General features: G+C 34.1%; 1 protein-coding gene across 2 annotated transcripts; it reads right to left on the bottom strand.

The window, feature by feature from the left end:
- Window positions 1–539: 539 nt before the first annotated feature.
- Window positions 540–7,372, bottom strand: LOC127126893 (2-dehydro-3-deoxyphosphooctonate aldolase). Of its 2 annotated transcripts, none has more exons than NM_001427584.1 (15): window positions 7,211–7,364; window positions 7,012–7,064; window positions 6,798–6,895; window positions 5,989–6,085; window positions 5,321–5,386; window positions 2,731–2,790; window positions 2,546–2,620; window positions 2,337–2,421; window positions 2,034–2,092; window positions 1,912–1,956; window positions 1,732–1,830; window positions 1,491–1,538; window positions 1,345–1,392; window positions 1,151–1,215; window positions 540–903 (listed from the first exon to the last, which is right to left on the bottom strand). In NM_001427584.1, the coding sequence occupies exons 2-14, from the start codon at window positions 7,045–7,047 to the stop codon at window positions 1,159–1,161; spliced, it is 873 nt and encodes a 290-aa protein (NP_001414513.1). In that variant the 5' UTR covers window positions 7,048–7,064; window positions 7,211–7,364; the 3' UTR covers window positions 540–903; window positions 1,151–1,158. The 2 variants fall into 2 exon arrangements, with proteins under 2 accessions (NP_001414513.1, XP_050911860.1); XM_051055903.1 differs by having other exon boundaries at window positions 667–903; window positions 7,012–7,092; window positions 7,211–7,372.
- Window positions 7,373–18,750: the final 11,378 nt, after the last annotated feature.

Raw genomic sequence — 18,750 nt, 5'->3', positions numbered from 1 at the left:
CCAAAACGAGTGTTTCTCAATTAGGAATGCATGGGATGCGCATAGGATTAATACAAAAGTGTATCTCCTGATCAATTTAAGACAAAAAATGAGGATGTGACTCATTTACGCATGTATTTGGTATGCGATGAGTGTGTTTGAAAATAAATTTCTAAATTTTTAAGGGCATTTTCAATTTCCTTAAGGTGTTTCTCCACCAGTCAGGATGGAAGAAGCAATCCCTTGGTTTTCGAAGAATTTTAGATTTTAAGTTTTTAGAGAGTCGTTGGTTCGAGGGTGCTGCCTCCACAATCTTAAAATTGGCCTCAATCCATTATGAATGATTTCAGATCGTTTGACCAAAATGGTCTTAATTGTGTGTTGTAGTTTGTCAATGAATTGTTTGTTAATAAATTTGTTACTGTATTGGCAGTCAAGTTCATTCGGCCTATTCAAAATCTAAGTTCAATGATTGTCGATTCATGTATCACATTTATTTTTTACAATTTGGTTCTATGTGATGTGCAAATGTTTATCTCTGAATTTTAATTTGCTTTCATTTTTTTTATTGGGTCAGGCTCAATGTCCCTTCAATGTTTTGTATTGTTCTACGTTATTTTAATCTATTTAGGGTAGTGTAGATCTTTATGCACCCATTTGCTAAAAATAAATAATATACCTAGCAAATAAACAACAATCTACCTAAATATGTTGTACGGACATAATTAAGGCTACACATAATCAGTCGCAAACGTAAGTTGGTAGAGTCACTACATGGAGAAACAAGCATGAATCATCAAACTTTTTTTTTAGGATAAACCCTCTTATGAGACACTTGAACTTGTGCATGAAATGGAGACAGTTTTGCATTCAATCTTGAACAATGCACACAGGGAATTATATTCAGAACAACTCAACCATCACCTGAGAGAGAAAGAGAGAGAGAGATAGCGCATTAAAACTCGGGTGCAAGCATTTATAGACTCTTCATCAGTAAATCCATATCAATCATATGTTTTTTGAAGATATTTCATGCTGATGCAAAAAATTTGCTTTTAAATCCTTAAAGATGGTTTTAAGAACATCTTTTCAATTATGAATAAAGAAAAAGGATTCTTAACTAGCTGGATAAACAAAAACACATGAAGAGAAAAAACAATGCATTTCTTACCATTCTTCTTATTCACGAAATGGTGTGAGATCAATGTTAAATGGCTTCTTCCCTTTGCTTACCCTCTACAATTAATCAAGCAGGAGTTAAATCAAATATACATAACTCAAAACTCAATGCAAAAATTTTATCTTTCATCTGAAAAGCAAATGTATTTCTACTTATAAAATCATAAGTTTCGAGCAACAACTTACAGAAATAGCTATGAGTTCTTCAAGTAGCTCCTCCAAGTGGCGCAAAGGCTGTTGAATAAGGGGATTTTGTATATATGTCATTAAACATGTGTTGCGGAAATTGTGCTTAAAAATTTGAAGAACTATGATAATAAGCAACAACTCACCCACTGTGTTGGACCATCTACAGGTGCATTCAATGGATCATCATGCACCTGAAAACACAAGAAAATTTTAGAAGCTCATCGGTTGAAAAACTAAACAGATAAAGAAACTTCTTAAATTGTAGTAGCTTTTGGAGTGACAAGCATGGTGAATATATTTAGGAATTTTACAGTGAGGGTGAATGAACTACTTTGGGTAATAACAAAACTAGCAAATGATAACAGGCCTAACTATTCTTTGTACCTCCATGAAAATCCCGTCCACTCCAACGGCAACTGATGTCCTTGCAATGCAAGGTATTAGTTCTCGAAGACCTCCACTTGCAACACCTCCTCCGTCCAACTATAGATGAAACTATCATGTTAGTCCAAATAAGAGTTATCAATATTCGATAAACATGGGAATCAACAATATAAAACAAACCTTCTTTCCGGCAGGTTGTTGTAGCGAGTGTGTTATATCAGCTACCTGAGAGAAAATACGACAATTTTGAGTTTTCCAGAAAATAGGTAGAGAGAGATATTATAAAAGAAATATTTACTTACAACAGGACAATTGGCTTCTCTCATCCACTCCAGATTACGTGGATCAACAATCAAATCATCTATATAAAAAGAGAAGATAATTTAATCAATCAGAAAAACAAAGGGAAGTCAATTTCATGATTGTCATTTTAAGGCAAAGTTCAAGCTCAGATACATAAAAAGGTTTGTTCTGAGTTGGGACAGAGAAATAATTAGCATCACTTAAGGTCTTTTCTTAGTTAAAACACGTCATGCAATACTGCAAAGAGGTTCAGAAATTGAAAACATACAGAAGACCTCAAAAAAGATGTTATCAAAACTCACTGTAGCCAAACATTGTTCCTCTCTCACAAACCATCACATTAGGATTTCCAGCTAACCGAACCTTTTCCGCTGAATTTGCCATGACCTATATGTATGAAAATTAAGAATCATATAAATAATAATGCTAAAAACAGGGAACGTTCATTCTGAAGCTTAAGTTATTGTTAATAATTCATAAATTTGTAAGGAATGAAATTGGAGATACTAACAGAAGGAGCGCAGAATTGGCCCTTCTTGATATTGATAATCTTCCCGGTTTTGGCTGCTGCAACTAGAAGATCTGTCTGTCATTAGAAGCAAAATAAACGAAACAGATGATGTTGGCACATTTATTAAATTTGATAGTGATGATACAACTATGATAATATTGAAACTGAATGTGAAAAATATTTACTTGGCGGCATAAGAATGCTGGAATTTGAATGATATCTGCAACTCTGCCAACTGGTTCACACTGGCCAAAAAAAAGATAAATGTGTTAAAGGAAGAACATGAGTTAGAATCTGAAATATTATTGCCACACTCCACTGTGGTATCTAAATTCAAATAGGTATAAGCCAATTGTTAAGGAAAATATTCATTTTTTGTATTGGGTCAAACTCATTCTAAAACTGGCTGGAAGGTGAGGAGTATCTCTCTTTATAAACTTTATTCATGTCTTATCTCTAATCAATGTGAGATTTGGATTTTTTCTAATAAAGAATATAAGCGACGATAAGATAACCATGCCAACACTTGAAATCATTGTAAACCAATGGTATATTCGAGCAAAGTCTGAAATGATCCACAAACCAGTCTGGGAGGGGAGTCAAAATATTATTGATGAGGTTCACTAAGATTTAAAACTAATTCGCATCATTCAAGCTATGAAAGAAGGTCCGGAAACACACAAAGGATTCAGCTACAAAGAGGGGTCACTATGGTTCAAAGGGAGGCTGGTGGTGTCTGAACAATCCTCAGTTATCCCATGAATATTGAAGGAGTTTCACGCTACTCCTCAAGGAGGACACTCAAGTTATTACTGACTTATCAGTGTGTAGTGGCTAACATATTTTGGTTCAGATGACCAATTATTTCCAGCAGTTCGTAAAAGCTTGTGACGTCTGTCAACGCCAAAACAAAAGTACTTGGCTGCTGCTCCGGAGGGTTTACTACAGCCTCTGGGTATTCCTGAGCATGTTTGGGGAGAAACTTGGATGGATCTTATCACCAGATTACCAAAATTCAAAGGCTATGAGGCTATTATGGTGGAAATGAGCAGATTGAATTTATTCCTCTCAAAACATCCTTATTAAAGCAAGGAAGGGTTTCCTACCAGGAGAGGTCAGAGTAGAGGCTGTTTTAAGAGAGCTGAAGGATAGGGACGAGACTTTAAAGCAACTGAAGTGGCACTTGCAAATTGCAACAGGCTCAATCCAGCATGAAGATGCAAGTTGACCGCCATATGACTGACAGTGTGTTCGAAGTAGGTGACTGGATTTTTCTCAAGCTGTGACCCCACGGTCAGCTCACTCTACGGGCCAGAATAAATTCCAAGTTGTCCCTTCATTACACGCTACAGCCCTTTTCAGGTATTGGGGAGTATAGGAGCTGTGGCGAACAAGCTCCACCTGCCTGAAACGCCGCATATCCATCCTGTATTTCATGTATCCTTGCTTAAGAAGGCTGTTGGAAGACAAACTTCCACCAGAACTGGAAGGAGGCAACAGCAGCAGGTTGGAACTGGTGGCAGTGTTGTCTCGCGGATAGTGATGCAAGGAGGCTATTCTGTTCAGAAAATCTTGGTTCAGTGGAAAAAACAGGGGTGTAGAAGATGTGATATGGGAGGATAAACTCAACATTCAAAGACAATTTCTTCAGTTTCGACTCGAGGACAAGTCCGTTTCTCTATGGGGAGGCATTGAAAGTGAAATGGGTCTAGATGGGGTAACAACAACAGCCAAGTCTTATCCCACTGAGTGGGGTCGGCTACATGAATCAACTTTTGAGTGGGATCGGCTACATGAATCAACTTTCGCCATAATGTTCTATCCATAACCATGCTTCTATCCAAATCGTTAATCTCGAGATCTTTCTTAGTGACTTCTCTTATAGTCTTTCTAGATCTTCCTCTTCCTCTAGTTGTTTGACTTCTCTCCATCTGATCTACTCTCCTTACCAAATAATTTATAGGTTTTCTCTCTACATGCCCAAACCATCTAAGTCTATTTTCCTCCATCTCTTCTACTATAGGTGCTACTACCCCAACACTATCTGATGTTAAATCCAGGGTGTGAAAGGTGAATGTGAAGAAGGGCACGGAAGGCAAAGAGAATAATGAGCTGGCAGCTGTTGTAACTGAATGAGCGTGAGTTGTGGAAGCGTGCCTTATGTAAGGGTGGAGAGCGAGGAGAGATGGTATCCAGAAGTTAGTTGCTGATTGTTTGGGTAGAGAGCTCTAGATTCTCTGTAGGAGCATTGCTCTTGGAAGCTTAGGAACTTCCATTCCTAGCTGAGTTCATTCATCATTGAGTTGAATAATACAACATTCCTATCATTTGTGTGAGTCCTTTCTTTCGTGATTATCACTTTTTCCATTAAAATCCCTTTCTAGTTATTGTTCCTATATACACAGATTCCTTTGGTTATGAGTCATCTACTCAGTACTTACATGGATGCGAGGAAAAAACATAGAAGTATTTAATCAAATCTAGGTATCAATTATTTAATTTAACTTTATCTATGTAGCAATTCCATTTGTCTAAGCATGACTTAAAGAAAACCTTGTCCAACTTTCTTCCTTTAAAATCGACAAATACGCATTGCTATCCCTTCAAACAACATATATAATTAAGATAAAACTAGTCTGACTGATAAGCCAAAAATACTACTGTATGGGAGTCTTGACAAGCGAAACAATGCTATGGAATATGAATTCTACAAAACAGACACACAAAATGTGAAACCAACAATCATATATTTTGGAAAAGTAAAATGACTTTTACCTGGCTGGCCTCGTGCACGTCTGTCACTATAGGGATGTCGTAAGCTATTTTAACCTTCTCAAGTATCTGATGGGAAAAAAAAAGTAAAATTAAAGAAGAAAATTCGTTTAACCAAGACAGGAGAGTTTTATCCAGTGCAAAATTTTGTGATTTAGACATAGTTAAACATTTAAATGAAGAAAACTACATGTCAAACAAGCATACTAGTGCTAACCACTATTAAAGGTCATAATTCCTCGTATAATACCAGATGGTTTGAAACTTTGCTAGTGTTAGTATAATATTTTTGTTTCCCGCTTTAGCTAGAGAAATAGCTAGGACTGCAAGAGATGATGCTTGACCTATTGACGCACTGCTATTTTATAATCATGCAAATCTTTATGGTTCCTCCAATAGCATTTGACTCAAAAACCTCTAGGGATTAATGTTTCCATAAACAATATCAAGTACAATGTTAAGATCCCATTTCAAGATCCCATATTGGCTGATATATGGCAAGGCACCCGTTCTAAACTAGGTTTTGTGGTTGAATCAATATCTTGCAATTTTATATTGCACACAGTACTCACATGTTATCAGGTAGTTATAATTTATAACAGCTATGATCCTCAAGATGCAAACAATAAAGTTATCTTATGTTATGGCAATTTAGTATTAGAAATATGAACCTTCAATCCCTCAACTATCCCGGGGCCACGAAATGATTTTGAAGAAGTCCGGTTAGCTTTGTCAAAGCTTGATTTGAAAATCAACGGAATTCCAAATCTGAAAGATACATATATATTCAAGATCATGTTAGCTGTCATTTAAGATAAAATGAACTATCATATCTACTGACAATTTTACTTTTCAAGTTAATTCACATTACCATGCAACCTTGTACTTTTCATATTAAGGATTATGACATCTCAACTCAAGTACTAGTTATTATATAACTTTATGAATAGCGATAATACAGAAAACCTCTACACTAATAATGGATCAAATCAAGAGTCACTTACTTCAAATATAGGAAGGAAGAAAGACTTAATTTCACACAAAAGACTACAAATTATGTGTCTTCAAACCTAAGGGTTTTACACAAGTATCCGTATTTCTTTTGCATAAGTACCTCTACCTAAGATGAGTTGTGAAACATTTACTCAATGTTGATTAAATTTAAACATATTTCTAAAATTTCATAGTGAAATCAATAAACAACAAATAGATGTTTGACAACTCTACATGCCTACATTACTATGACCTAAAGAATTTCCATATGATCACCATCAATCCTGGAGCATGTAGCACTTACACTTCAAATTGAAGGCGTGTTTAGTGTCAGACACATTTGATTGCATAGAATCACTTTTATATTTTTCAAATTATAACTATGTCTAAGTGCCAGTGGTATGCGACGTGTTCCGTAGATGTATCGGTGGTTTATATTTTCCCCAATTATGAAAGAAAACATAAGAACTGAAAAGAAATAACACACTTAGATGAAATAGTCTTGATATGTTTAGCCATCCGCATAATGTGCTCCTCTGATTCAATCACATTGGGACCTGCTAACAGGAAGAACGGGTCTGCAGCCTAGTGGATTCAAACAAACACAGCCCATAAGATGTAAAAACAAAAAAATCGCATTTTTACTATGACCCACAAAATTTCACATTCCAGAAACTCATAATCAGAAAGAAATCACAAACCTTGAGCTGGTTATACAGCAAAACCGAAGGATCCATTTTTCGTGAAAACGAAACTGCAAGAGAAGGAAAAGCACATAAACACTAAAAATGATTTAGAGTACATTGTGCAAGATTGAGTTCAGAAATTTTAGATTTTTTTTTCTGTTTTTGGATTCAAAGACGGATCTGGAAATAAAGGGAATGAGTGGATGTGGAGTACCTGGGAGTTTGGTTGATTGATGGTGATGATAACGATGCAATCAGAAGTCGAAAAGGAATATATTTGTTGCTAAATGATTGTCGGTGACTGGTTCATTCAGCTACTCATGCAGTAAAAATATTGGCCACTTTGTGAATTGTGAAGAGGAAGATGCTATCAACTTTTTTTTTCCTTTTTGAGTGACACTTTCCATTTTTTAAATAATAATAATAATAATATTATTATTATTATTAATAAAATTCAATAAAACACTCTTCTTCTCCCTTTTATATATATATATATATATATATATATACATATATATATATATATATATATATATATATATATATATATATATATAAGATTAATTACTATACACTGTTAGTGTAAAAAGTTTTACACAATCGATTCATCACCATCACCCGTTTGTATTACTTTATAGATTTTTAAAATAAAAGTTAAATTTGTTTCAACATCTAACGGTGTAAAATCTTTTTACACTGTCAGTGTATTTCAATATATATATATATATATTATATATATATATATATATATATATATATATATATATATATATATATATATATATATATATATATATATATATATATATATAACCTTCTCAAATGCATAAAAGTTTGGTAATGCTAACTTATGCCCCAAGGACTCATGTTAAAAAACTTATAAATAGAAAATTCGTATTGAAAAAAATAATAAAAACATTAATTATAAAGTTGTATTAAATTTAAGGCACGATTTTCAATAAATTTTAACTATATTTATCTCTTAACTTGTGTCTTTGGAGCACAAGTTAGCATTACCTGTAAAAGTTTCATTGTATAAATGCTCATAAGGATTTTTCCCAAGTCCTTTATCTCAAATAATTTCTTTAAACAATTTATACTTTTTAAAAATTCTTCTAGAATTTCAATAATATTTATGTCATCCACATAGATAAGTATTATAGAAAATTATTTTTTAAATCTTTTCATAAATATATAAGTACATATGAATATATTTGTATATCTCTCACTTAACAAATATTCATAGAGAGACATATGTCAATATTGTTTTAACCCATAGTAAATATTAGTGTGTTTTTTTGCGTTAAAAAAATTAATGATAGGTCAAATTTTAATTTTTAAATTAAATCTAACTTATTTAAATAAATTTTAATTTGACACGACTTATTTTCATCCTATATTATCAAGTTGCATGAGAAGATGGTGTTCACCTTTGTATAAGATTTTTTTTTATTGTTTTTTTCTTTTGTGTGACCATTTCTTTGTTTTTATGTTTTTCATCATACTTTTTTTGTAAGAGAAAAAATTCAATTGGTTTGAACTAATTGAACTAAGAGTCAAAATATTGGAATTCAAAACTCGATTCTTATCTCCGTGTGAATATAATATGAGCATACTTAAATAGTCGATTTATCCCATAAATTGGTGTGTTTTGTTTTTTATTCATGTACCTTATTTTTTTTGGTGAAAAAATCCTTAAATATTGAATTTCATTTGGGTTTAATCTTTGAGGTCAAGCCTCTATTACAAAAAAAGGCAATGTGGCTAACGTTTCTGACTAGGCTTTATTTTTTTAAGTTTCAATTGTTGACGAGACTTTATCTTTTTATAAGTTCCAATTGCTGATATTGTTTTGCTTTATTGTTCCCTAAAAAAATAATCTTTCACATATAGTCTATGGAAGTAAGGTTGCAAAAATCTAAAATTCAAAGGGAGGCAACTGTTGTAGATGAATGAAGCTTGTTATGGAGATAAAAGAAGGCATCATTCGGCTGAGGTAGATGGTAGGAACACATGTATCATCCATTATCCATGTTCGACCTTTCTTCGTTAGTGGTAGACAAATGGAGATTTTAATTGGGGTAAAGTTGATTCCTTTCATCCTTTTTGGTGTTTGTTCTTAAAAATCAAAGGTGAAAGTTCAGGGATGAGTTTTAGTTTGAATTTTCATTATGGGCTAGATTTGTTAGGGAGTATGTATTCTATTACAGGGGGGGCATAAACATGTAGTAGAGAATATTGAACATCATAAGTGGAGTTTCTTTGAAGCTACTAGAATATTGAAAGAGATTAGTAGTCTCGAACATTCAAAATATAAGCTATGGTGGTATAAAAATACCTGAACATAATAACGCTCAAAATAGACAGAGTCACCACCGGAGTTTTATTTTTTAAGGCAAATGTCGTTAAAACCCTAAAGATAAAGATAAGGATGAGATGGTTATCGCTACCAACTATGGGTTCGGAGTCGGTTATATGAGAGGAAATTATTAACACCCTTCATATTCATTGTACTCAACAGGAATCTCCTATAATTCTAAGGGTTAAGGGTGTTTTACAAGAATGTTTGCAATTTATTTATTTTATTTATTAAAATATATACAAAAATGAATAGAGAAGAGAAGATATTTATAAAGGGAAAACAGTTTTTTAATATTGTGCTCGACGAGATTTCAAAATCTTGCTCTTATGTATTCTCATGTGCAATGAGAGATTCAGAGCCTCGTAGTTCGATATAGAAAATATTTGTGTGTGTGTTGATTGATTTTAATTTGTGAAAAAAGTTTTCATCACGCGACGACAAAATAAAAATGACTTTAATGAGTTTGATTGATTTTAATGGTGGACGACGAACATTCGGCTGACCTAACGATACAACTTGTATTTGAACGCTTAAAAACCTACAAGGAGATACATCCCAGAAGACCCAGTTTTATAAAAAAAGAGAGAGATTTGTTATTTTTTCTTATGCAAATGAAAGAGTAATGTTTTTTTATATTTTTGACCTAAGTGTAAAAAGTTTTTTTTATTATTTTTGAATTAAAATAATCTAATGAAATAGAGGGGCATGTTTTTTTTGTTTTTTTTGAATTTTTATAAAAAATAATATTTTTGATCTAGATAAAATAAAAATAAAAATGTCCTAACTAAACTAAAATCAATTTAATAAAGAGACAAGACTTAATGCAAAATAAATATTTTTTTAGTTTTTTAATATTTTGAATGATAAAAAACAAAAAATAAAATAAATGAAAGAAAGAAAAAAAACTAAAAAAAGAATATAAAGGCTAGGATACACATAATAGAATTGGAGGAGTGGACTACGGAGAAGGCCCAGAGTCCACTAGAAAAACCCTAATGCACTAACTAATAATAATAAACAAATAAAAACAAATTAAGAAAAAAAGGATAAATAATAGTAATTAAAAAATAATAAAATTACTTACTAATAATGAGGGGATGCGCCCTTTGTTTCAAGTAAGAGAGCAAGAGAGGTTTCTCAAAGTTTTGTATGCACCACTAAGCGACTGCACGTGGAAAGTGAGAAAATATATAAAAAACGAACCATACATATACTCCCTCACACATATTCCCTATTTCATCTTATATTTCCTTTCCTTTCTTCCTCAAAGCAACCAAATATCTCTCATCTCTCACCTTAAATTGATCCCATATCCTGCCTTCTCAAATATTCAACAAAATAAAACAAAGTAGAACTTAACGGCAACAATCATGATTCAAATCACAATAAACTTGAATCGTATAAAGAGAGAAAACTAACAAAAGCATGACAAACCGAAATTGAGCAGTGGCTGCTTCGTAATGAGGGTGGACGACCGGTTTGCAACGACGTCAGTTGGTTTTTTGCGGTGGTTCGGTCGTGTCTAGTGGTCGGACTCGTGGCCAGAGCTGTTGCGTCGTGGCGGATGTATGAGTGGTGTCCTCACAGTATGGGTTGCAGCGGAGATTCATAGAGTTTTCAGAGATTTTTTCCAGCGATTGTGTTATGTGGATTCAACATGCATGCTCATCTTATTGAAATTACCAGTCAAAAGTACGAATTTAAAAACAAACAATACTTAGAAGGAAAGAAATTACAGTTGGAAAAAAGCCTAATGATCCTAGGGATAAGATTCCTTGTTGACCCACTGGCTTTAGGAGATGTTATTTGACGTTCTTGCACTCGTCAAAGTAAGGGGTGACCGTTCACCAATGAGATTCCTCCTTTGAAAGCTAACTACTTATCTTCGATCAGGTCTTGGACCTTGGTCTCTCTTGAGTTACTCTATAGCTTTTCGAGACATGTTTCGAGTTTCTTCGTGAGTATGGGGAAATCAACTAGCACGAATCAGGTTGGAGAGTGGGGAAGAAATATGAGTTTTTGTTTTATGATATACAAATGTCTATGAATGTATGCAGATGCATGAAATGCATGGGTATGCAAAAGGATTTTATGTTTCATTTTCTAAGTATGCTAAAAACAAGTTATGCATATACAATGTATGTGTCACATACGAGTTTAGGATAGTGACAGGCATAAGAAAACACACGTGAGTTTAGGGATAGTGAAGGATGTAAGAACAGTGGCGGGGCCAGATAAAAAAATTTGGGATGACCGCTAACGTAAAATAAAGATTATAAATAAAATGTAAATAGTATTTTAAATAAAACATTAAAGTTAAAATAAATACAAAGTTAATTACTAAAAATTTAAATTACATGACTTAAAACTACCTTAAAGTAATGCTTTACGCGTTCCGAGTGACTTGGAATCGTCAATAATTGACTCCGAACTAATGCTTGCACTAATCTCCCTTTCAATATATATTGTCATGCTATCTCCAAGAAACCCATCATCCATCTTGTTTCTCAACTTAGTCTTAATAATTTTCATTGCTGAAAAAGACCTCTCAGTTGTGGCCGTAGAAACGGGAAGAGTCATGATAAGACGAAGTAGTCTATCAATCAAGAAGTAAGTTCCAGCCTATCCAGATGCAACCAAACATGAACATAGTTCTTGAATAGTTGATAAATTATTCAAGTTTGATGTTTGACGAGCAACAAATAGAAAATGTTGGAGTTGAAGTTGCAAATTATTCTTCTCTTGATCACTAAAATCCATAGGATAATATTTTTCAACTAAAGAACAAATAGTATCAATGCTAAAAGCTTTATATCCATCCTTAGGAGATAAAGAACAAGAAAGAGTTAACAAATCCATTGTCTGCTCACTGAATCTGCTATTCAACTCTTGTAACTGTTTGTCAATGGTAGTGAAAAAGATTTTAACTTTAAAGTAATGTTGAATTGTGACTTGATTCTCTTCAAGATGGGAGCGTCCAAATCTTGTTGTTGAATGAACATCATTAAGATCAGAAATCTCGATACCATGCTTTTCACAAAAAGATACCACTTTAGTAAACAATATATCCCAACCATTTTCTCTCAAACCTTGAATAAGATGTTTTGTTGAACGAACCAAGTTCATAGCATTAACTACATCTTGATTTTTTTTGTAAGGCTTGACAAAGCATATCTATTATTCCCATGATTTCTTTCATCAAGTTCAAAATAAATATAAAATCAAATGCCTTCAAGTAATTGTAACAACTATCTGCATCCCCACGTGTAGCATAACTCCCTCTATCTTTTTCAATTTTTTAAAAAACTAAATAAGTTGCTTCATACATGTTTATCAAGCTAGAAATTGAATCGTAATGTGATCCCCAACGAGTATCTCCAGCTCGTTTCAATGTACCAACTTGATTTGCACCTTTACCAGTTACAATCTCATCAATCTCTAACAAATAAGCAATTTCTTCTAATTGGGCAGCTTGTAACTCATCATGACGCTTTGTAGAAGAACAAACAACATTCACAACAAAGATCAGCTTCTCAAAAAATTTATGAACAGGTTTGACTTCTCTTGATGATGTAACTAATGCAAGTTGCAATCGATGAGCAAAACAATGAACATAGTATGCATAAGGACAATCCTTCATAAAGAGGGCTTGTAAACCATTCCATTCTCCTCTCATATTGCTAGCACCATCATACCCTTGGCCACGAATGTTAGAAACATCAAGGTTATGTCGAGAAAGTATATCATATATTACTTCCTTAAGAGTTAAAGATGTGGTGTCTTTAACATGTGCCACATCAAAAAATCTCTCTTGTACTAAACCAACTTTATCAACAAATCTTAATACAAGAGCCATTTGTTCCTTTTTTGACTCATCACGAGCTTCATCAACAACGATACAGAATTTGGAATCACCAATTTCCTCACGAATACTCTTTTTCACCCTACTAGAAAGAATTTGCAAGAGCTCTTTTTGAATTTGATGTGAAGTATACTTGCAATTTTGTGGAGCATTTTCCAACACAACTTTTGCAACTTCATCATTGTAGGATGCTAAAAGTTTCAATAACTCAAGAAAGTTACCTTGATTTCTTGATTTGCTACTTTCGTCGTGACCCCTAAAAGCACAAGCTTGTAGTGTTAACCAACGAACAGTGTCAATTGAAGTCTTGAGTCGTAACCGATTATTCATTCTTTGACTTGAACTTTGCACTTGAATAACATTTCTAATATGACCATCTTGATTCAACAAGTCTTGACAAGCTTTCATTGCATTGTTGTGTGGTGAGCAAGGATCCTTCCCTATGTGTTTAAGAAAGGAACAACGTTTTCCATTCCTAACTTTCTTCCAATTTCTAAAACCCATAGAAATAAAGACAAGTGATCCGGGACATCCACTTAGTTTTTTGCTAAAAAGGTAATATGGTAAGCAATATGCAGCATCTTCAAATGGTGAATATTCTAACCATGATGGAAATATGATAAACCAAGTATGTTGAAACCTTCTCGGATGATCCTCGTTACCGGACAAAGGATAGTTTTCTAAATGAATTTGATATGGACCCCATTTTAGATAAGCTCTTCGTATTGCATCCACTTGATTTGGTGGACATTGCCAAATCGGAGGACGCTTTCCAGGATCGCGTTCCAAAGAATTTTCAAAACCATGATGCTCTTCAATTGTTGAATTCTCAAGAACTGTTTCAGATTCGGATGTCGGGATTATAATTTCTTCATCTCTCTCTTCTCTTTCAATCTCACATGCTTTCCTTTTGAAAAAAGAATCAATTTTCCTATTATTCATCTTTACTCTTCCTATAATATCATATCATACCCAAAAATCAATTTAGAGAACATAAAAATTAAAAGAGAAAAAAATTAATAAACTTAATTAATCAACTTTAATCCGTTTTCAAATACCGGTAACTTCACTGTTAGAAATTAGCAGCAACAACGATTAAATAAACCTTATTACAGTGTATAACTATATTTGTAAATTACAGTGTTATGAATTGGCTTAATAAACCTCATATAGATTATTTTAACACATCAAGAAAGAAGAACCTTAAAAATCTCAAAAACACAAATCAAACAATCACTTTAATTTGTTACTTTTTATAAAAGAATAATGAATAAAGTTTTTTACTTGTTAGATGTCGATCACTTTAATTTGTTCCGATTCCGGTGCTGGTAGCAAACCCATATGAGAAAGAAAGGAAAGGTATGAGTTTTTTACCTTATCTGTATTTTAACCTAACTTTGAATAAAAAATAAAAAATAAAAAATAATTTTAATTTAAAATAAGGATGTTTTAGTAATTTAATATATATGAATTAAAAAAAAAAGTTGAGGGGTGGTCGTGGCCTTCCCACGTCCCCCCTCAGTTCCGCCACTGTGTAAGAACATCCTATTTAGGGAGGCTTCATTTGATAGGTTGGTTCTAAATCTTCAACACCCAATCCCCTTACATGTAGGCTATATGGATTTTGATATACGGTATTTGGATGAGTTCCCCGAAGTCATGGATCTAGATCGAAAGTATTGTCATTGTTACAAATACTTGTAGGACGGTGATGCCCTAGAGTGAATCTATTCTAGGTGAGGCCTTTGTGTCATCCTAGTGAGATATACGTCCTAAAGGTCAACACTACGAGGCCATCGGTATCAACAACATGGGTTAAAGATCCCTAGGAAAAGTCCCTAAAATTAAGGATCTTCTTGATCGATATTGCCATCACTATAAATATGTGTAGGACAACAACATTTTCAAATGGATCTATTCTGGGCAGGATTTTCATGCATTATAAAAGAGATATACGTCCTGATGGTCAACATTATGCAACCACCTACTAGCTTATGTTTTTCTCAGACTCGGGTATAGAGTCTCACTCGAACATAATTAAAACCCACAATGCCAAAATAATATATAAAAATTACAAAAAAACTAAAGTAGAAAATAACAAAAATAAAATATTTTTAAAAAAATAAACAAACAAAAACACAAAACCCTAAAGCTAAAGGATATGCTTGACTCTCTTTTAGCGGTATTCCCTAACAGAGTCGTCAGTTGTCGCGGCACAAAAAATACTCGAGCGTACTAACGCTCGAAACAGACAGAGTCGCCACCGAAGTTTTATTTTTAAAGGGAAACGCCGATAAACCCCTAAAGGTAAAGATAAGGATGAGATGTTCATTGCAACCAACTATGGGTTCAAGACTCGCTTATGTGAGAGGAAGATATTAGAACCCCTCACACCCGTTGTACTAAACGGGAACCTCCTGTAGTTATAAAGGTTAAGAGTGTGTTGCAGGAATGTTTGCAATTTATTATTTTATTTATTAAAATATATACATAAATGAAAACATAAAAGAAGATATTTATAAAGGGGAAAAGGTTTTTTATTATTGTGTTCGACGGGATTTCAAAATCCTGCTCCTACGTACCCTCGGGTGCAATAAGAGATTCAGAGCCTTGTAATTTGATATAGAAAATATTTGTGTATTTGATTGGTTTTAATTTGCGAAAAAAGTTTTCATCGCGCGATGGCGGAATAAAGTTGACTTTGATGAATTAAATTAATTTTAATGGTGGACGACAAACATTCGATTGACCAAGCCATATATATGGCTTGTATTCGAACGGTCAGAGACCTACAAGGAGATACAACCTAAAGGTCTTTTCATCCAATTTTTTAAACAGAGAGATTTGTTATTTTTTTAAAATTAAAATGAAAGAGTATTGTGAATTTTTTACAAAAATAACCTAGTTTTTCAAGAAAATTCCCAAAATAACTCTGTTTTCAAAAAAAATCCCAGAGTACCCCACTTTTATGGGGAGGCGTCAATCCAATTGGCGACTCCTCTTAAAAATAGAGTGGAGATGCCAATTGGATTGGCATGGCACATGGTGCAGCCAATTCAATTGACGCCCATGTGTATAAGTTGAAAGGAGGCGCCAATTGGATTGGCACCTCAGTGTATTTTGCATTTTTTTTGTTAAACGGTCTACGTGATACATAATTTCGGAATAGGACCAATTGATACTAATACAAATTCCCGTTTACACAAAAAAGCATAATGATGATGACCGGGATCACCTAACCGACCTCCGGTCCCACATCCCCTAGCTACCCTAACCCGTGGCCCTAACCCGCGTTGATGATTCACCACTGGTGTTTGAGCATCTGAGGGGCCAGGAGCATCACTACCAACTACAGGAGATGTCCTGTTGAGATAGTCAGACAAATCGTCATAGTCTTCAGTATAGACTTGGATTATAAACTTGGTAGAAGAAGTTAACAATTTATAACGAAATAATGAGGTTATTATCCTTGCGTCTGTCGGTCAAAGGTGATCCAACAAATTACGATACTGGGTATACAATGTCTAGGACATCTGTTATAACTCATACCACGTGCCGACCATCTACACCAAAAAGGTAAAAATATTAGTTAGAGATAATAATCGTTAAAGAAGTAAGTAAATATATAGCAATTTAAACAACTTACTTTTGTGCATACGGGAAGGTGAACTGGTTGTTGTTGACGGGTGCTAGGGACAGTAGTCTTGACTAACCCCATGCTTGGAGCAAAACAGCACATCCAGAAAAGGTAGATATGTCTTTGTGTGAGTTTTTACACAAAGAGCTATAAAGATAGGTCATACAAGCGGACCCCCAACTGTAACTTCCTATTCTATATACATGTCTTAGTAAAGGTAAATACATAATATGCATACTAGAACCACTACCTTCGGGAAATAAAAAAGAACAAATTAAAAGCATAATGTAACACCTAGTTTTTATTATTCGAGCATCTTCGGTAGAATGCTCATCTAAATGTCAACTGATATAATATGACCTAAGGCGTGAAATGAGTATACCTTGACCTCTTGAGTTATCATCTAACAAATCAGTATCCAAGAGGTCCATGCAAATTGAATTCGCATAGTTGGTTTTACCATTTACAATTTTACCTTCAATAGGCAGTCCCAAAGCATGTAGACGTCTTCTAACGTCACGGTACACTCACCGGTTGGAAACTAGAATGTGTGTGTCTCGCGATGCCATCTTTCGCATATATCAAAAATGAATTTATTATCCACCGACCAAGACATAATTTTGCTTATATGTCCAAAACCGGCGAGTTCAGCATAAGGTTGAATCATCGGGTCCATGTGGACATATTCGTGGACCCGAGTACGGAACCTTGAAACATCCTATAAAAGAAACAATAAAATACTACTAAGTTGATATGTTTTTAAAGTATACTCTATTAAAAGGCACTATAGACAAATAACAAAACAATAAAACACTTACATAAGTTGTTATGTTTGCAACTGTTCCTCTGTTTGATTCGCCCATTATGAGGATAGACATCTTGTCGGAGATGAAAGAAGTTGGTGCAAATGAAAGAGGTTGTTGCAGATGAAAGATTTGATGTCGTAGAAGAAGTAGTGAGTGATGGTGTGGAAGAAGTGTTGATGGTGTGGATGAATTTATAGGAAAAAGTGTGGAGCATAGAAAAATGTATTTGCATGGTGTAACCAAATGAATTGGCGCTCATGTGCATTTTGTACATGGTGTCGCCATTCAAATTGGCGCCTCCATAGGTACATGCATGACACACCTAGGTCTGAATGCTTGGTTACGAGGTTTGCATGCATGCAAGACATGGTGTAGCCAAATGGATTGGCTCCCATGTGCAAGGATTGTAAGGAGGTGCCAATTCATTTAGAGCTAGTGCTTGCATGTGTGACACATGGCTTTCCTCTCTCTTGCATGCTGGACATGTCACTTCAAAGTAGCTTGCATGTTTGACACATCATTTTGGACTAGCTTGCATGTGTGACACATCACTTCGGACTAGCTTGCATGTGAGACAACTCACTTACCTATTTAAGTATCTTACTATCAACATCCAACACTCAACACACATTCATCTGCAGAAAGAAATTAATTTTCATCTGCACCTAAAATATTACAATGTCATCTTCACCGAAATATAGTGTCAATGTTCACTGCAATGGTGAAACATACGAGTCTGAGTTATACGGATTTTGTTTTTGAAACACCGATACCATTCAACTTACGATCAAGAGAAATGTAACTTTCTTGCATTTGAAAAAAAGAATACAATCCTGCATATGATTGGGTATTGTGTCAAAGATCACGTATCAAAATCCAATATTTTTTAAGAACAGTCAATGCAAGTTTTTCCCGCTTAAGGTACGGGATGATGAAGATGTTGAATACATGTTTGTTAGTCATTAACATTCAGGCTGCAATTGTATTGAGTTGTATATTACTCTTCAACCATGTATACCATCTCAGTAGTCTCAAATAACCAATCAGGATGAATCTGGTGAATTTGATTCACAATGCTCAGATGACG

This window comes from Lathyrus oleraceus, chromosome 3 (assembly GCF_024323335.1).
Source record: "Lathyrus oleraceus cultivar Zhongwan6 chromosome 3, CAAS_Psat_ZW6_1.0, whole genome shotgun sequence".
NCBI classification, from domain to species: Eukaryota; Viridiplantae; Streptophyta; class Magnoliopsida; order Fabales; family Fabaceae; genus Lathyrus; species Lathyrus oleraceus.
The sequence above is the reverse complement of the archived record's forward strand: the minus strand, read 5'-3'. Positions and strand labels throughout refer to the sequence as shown.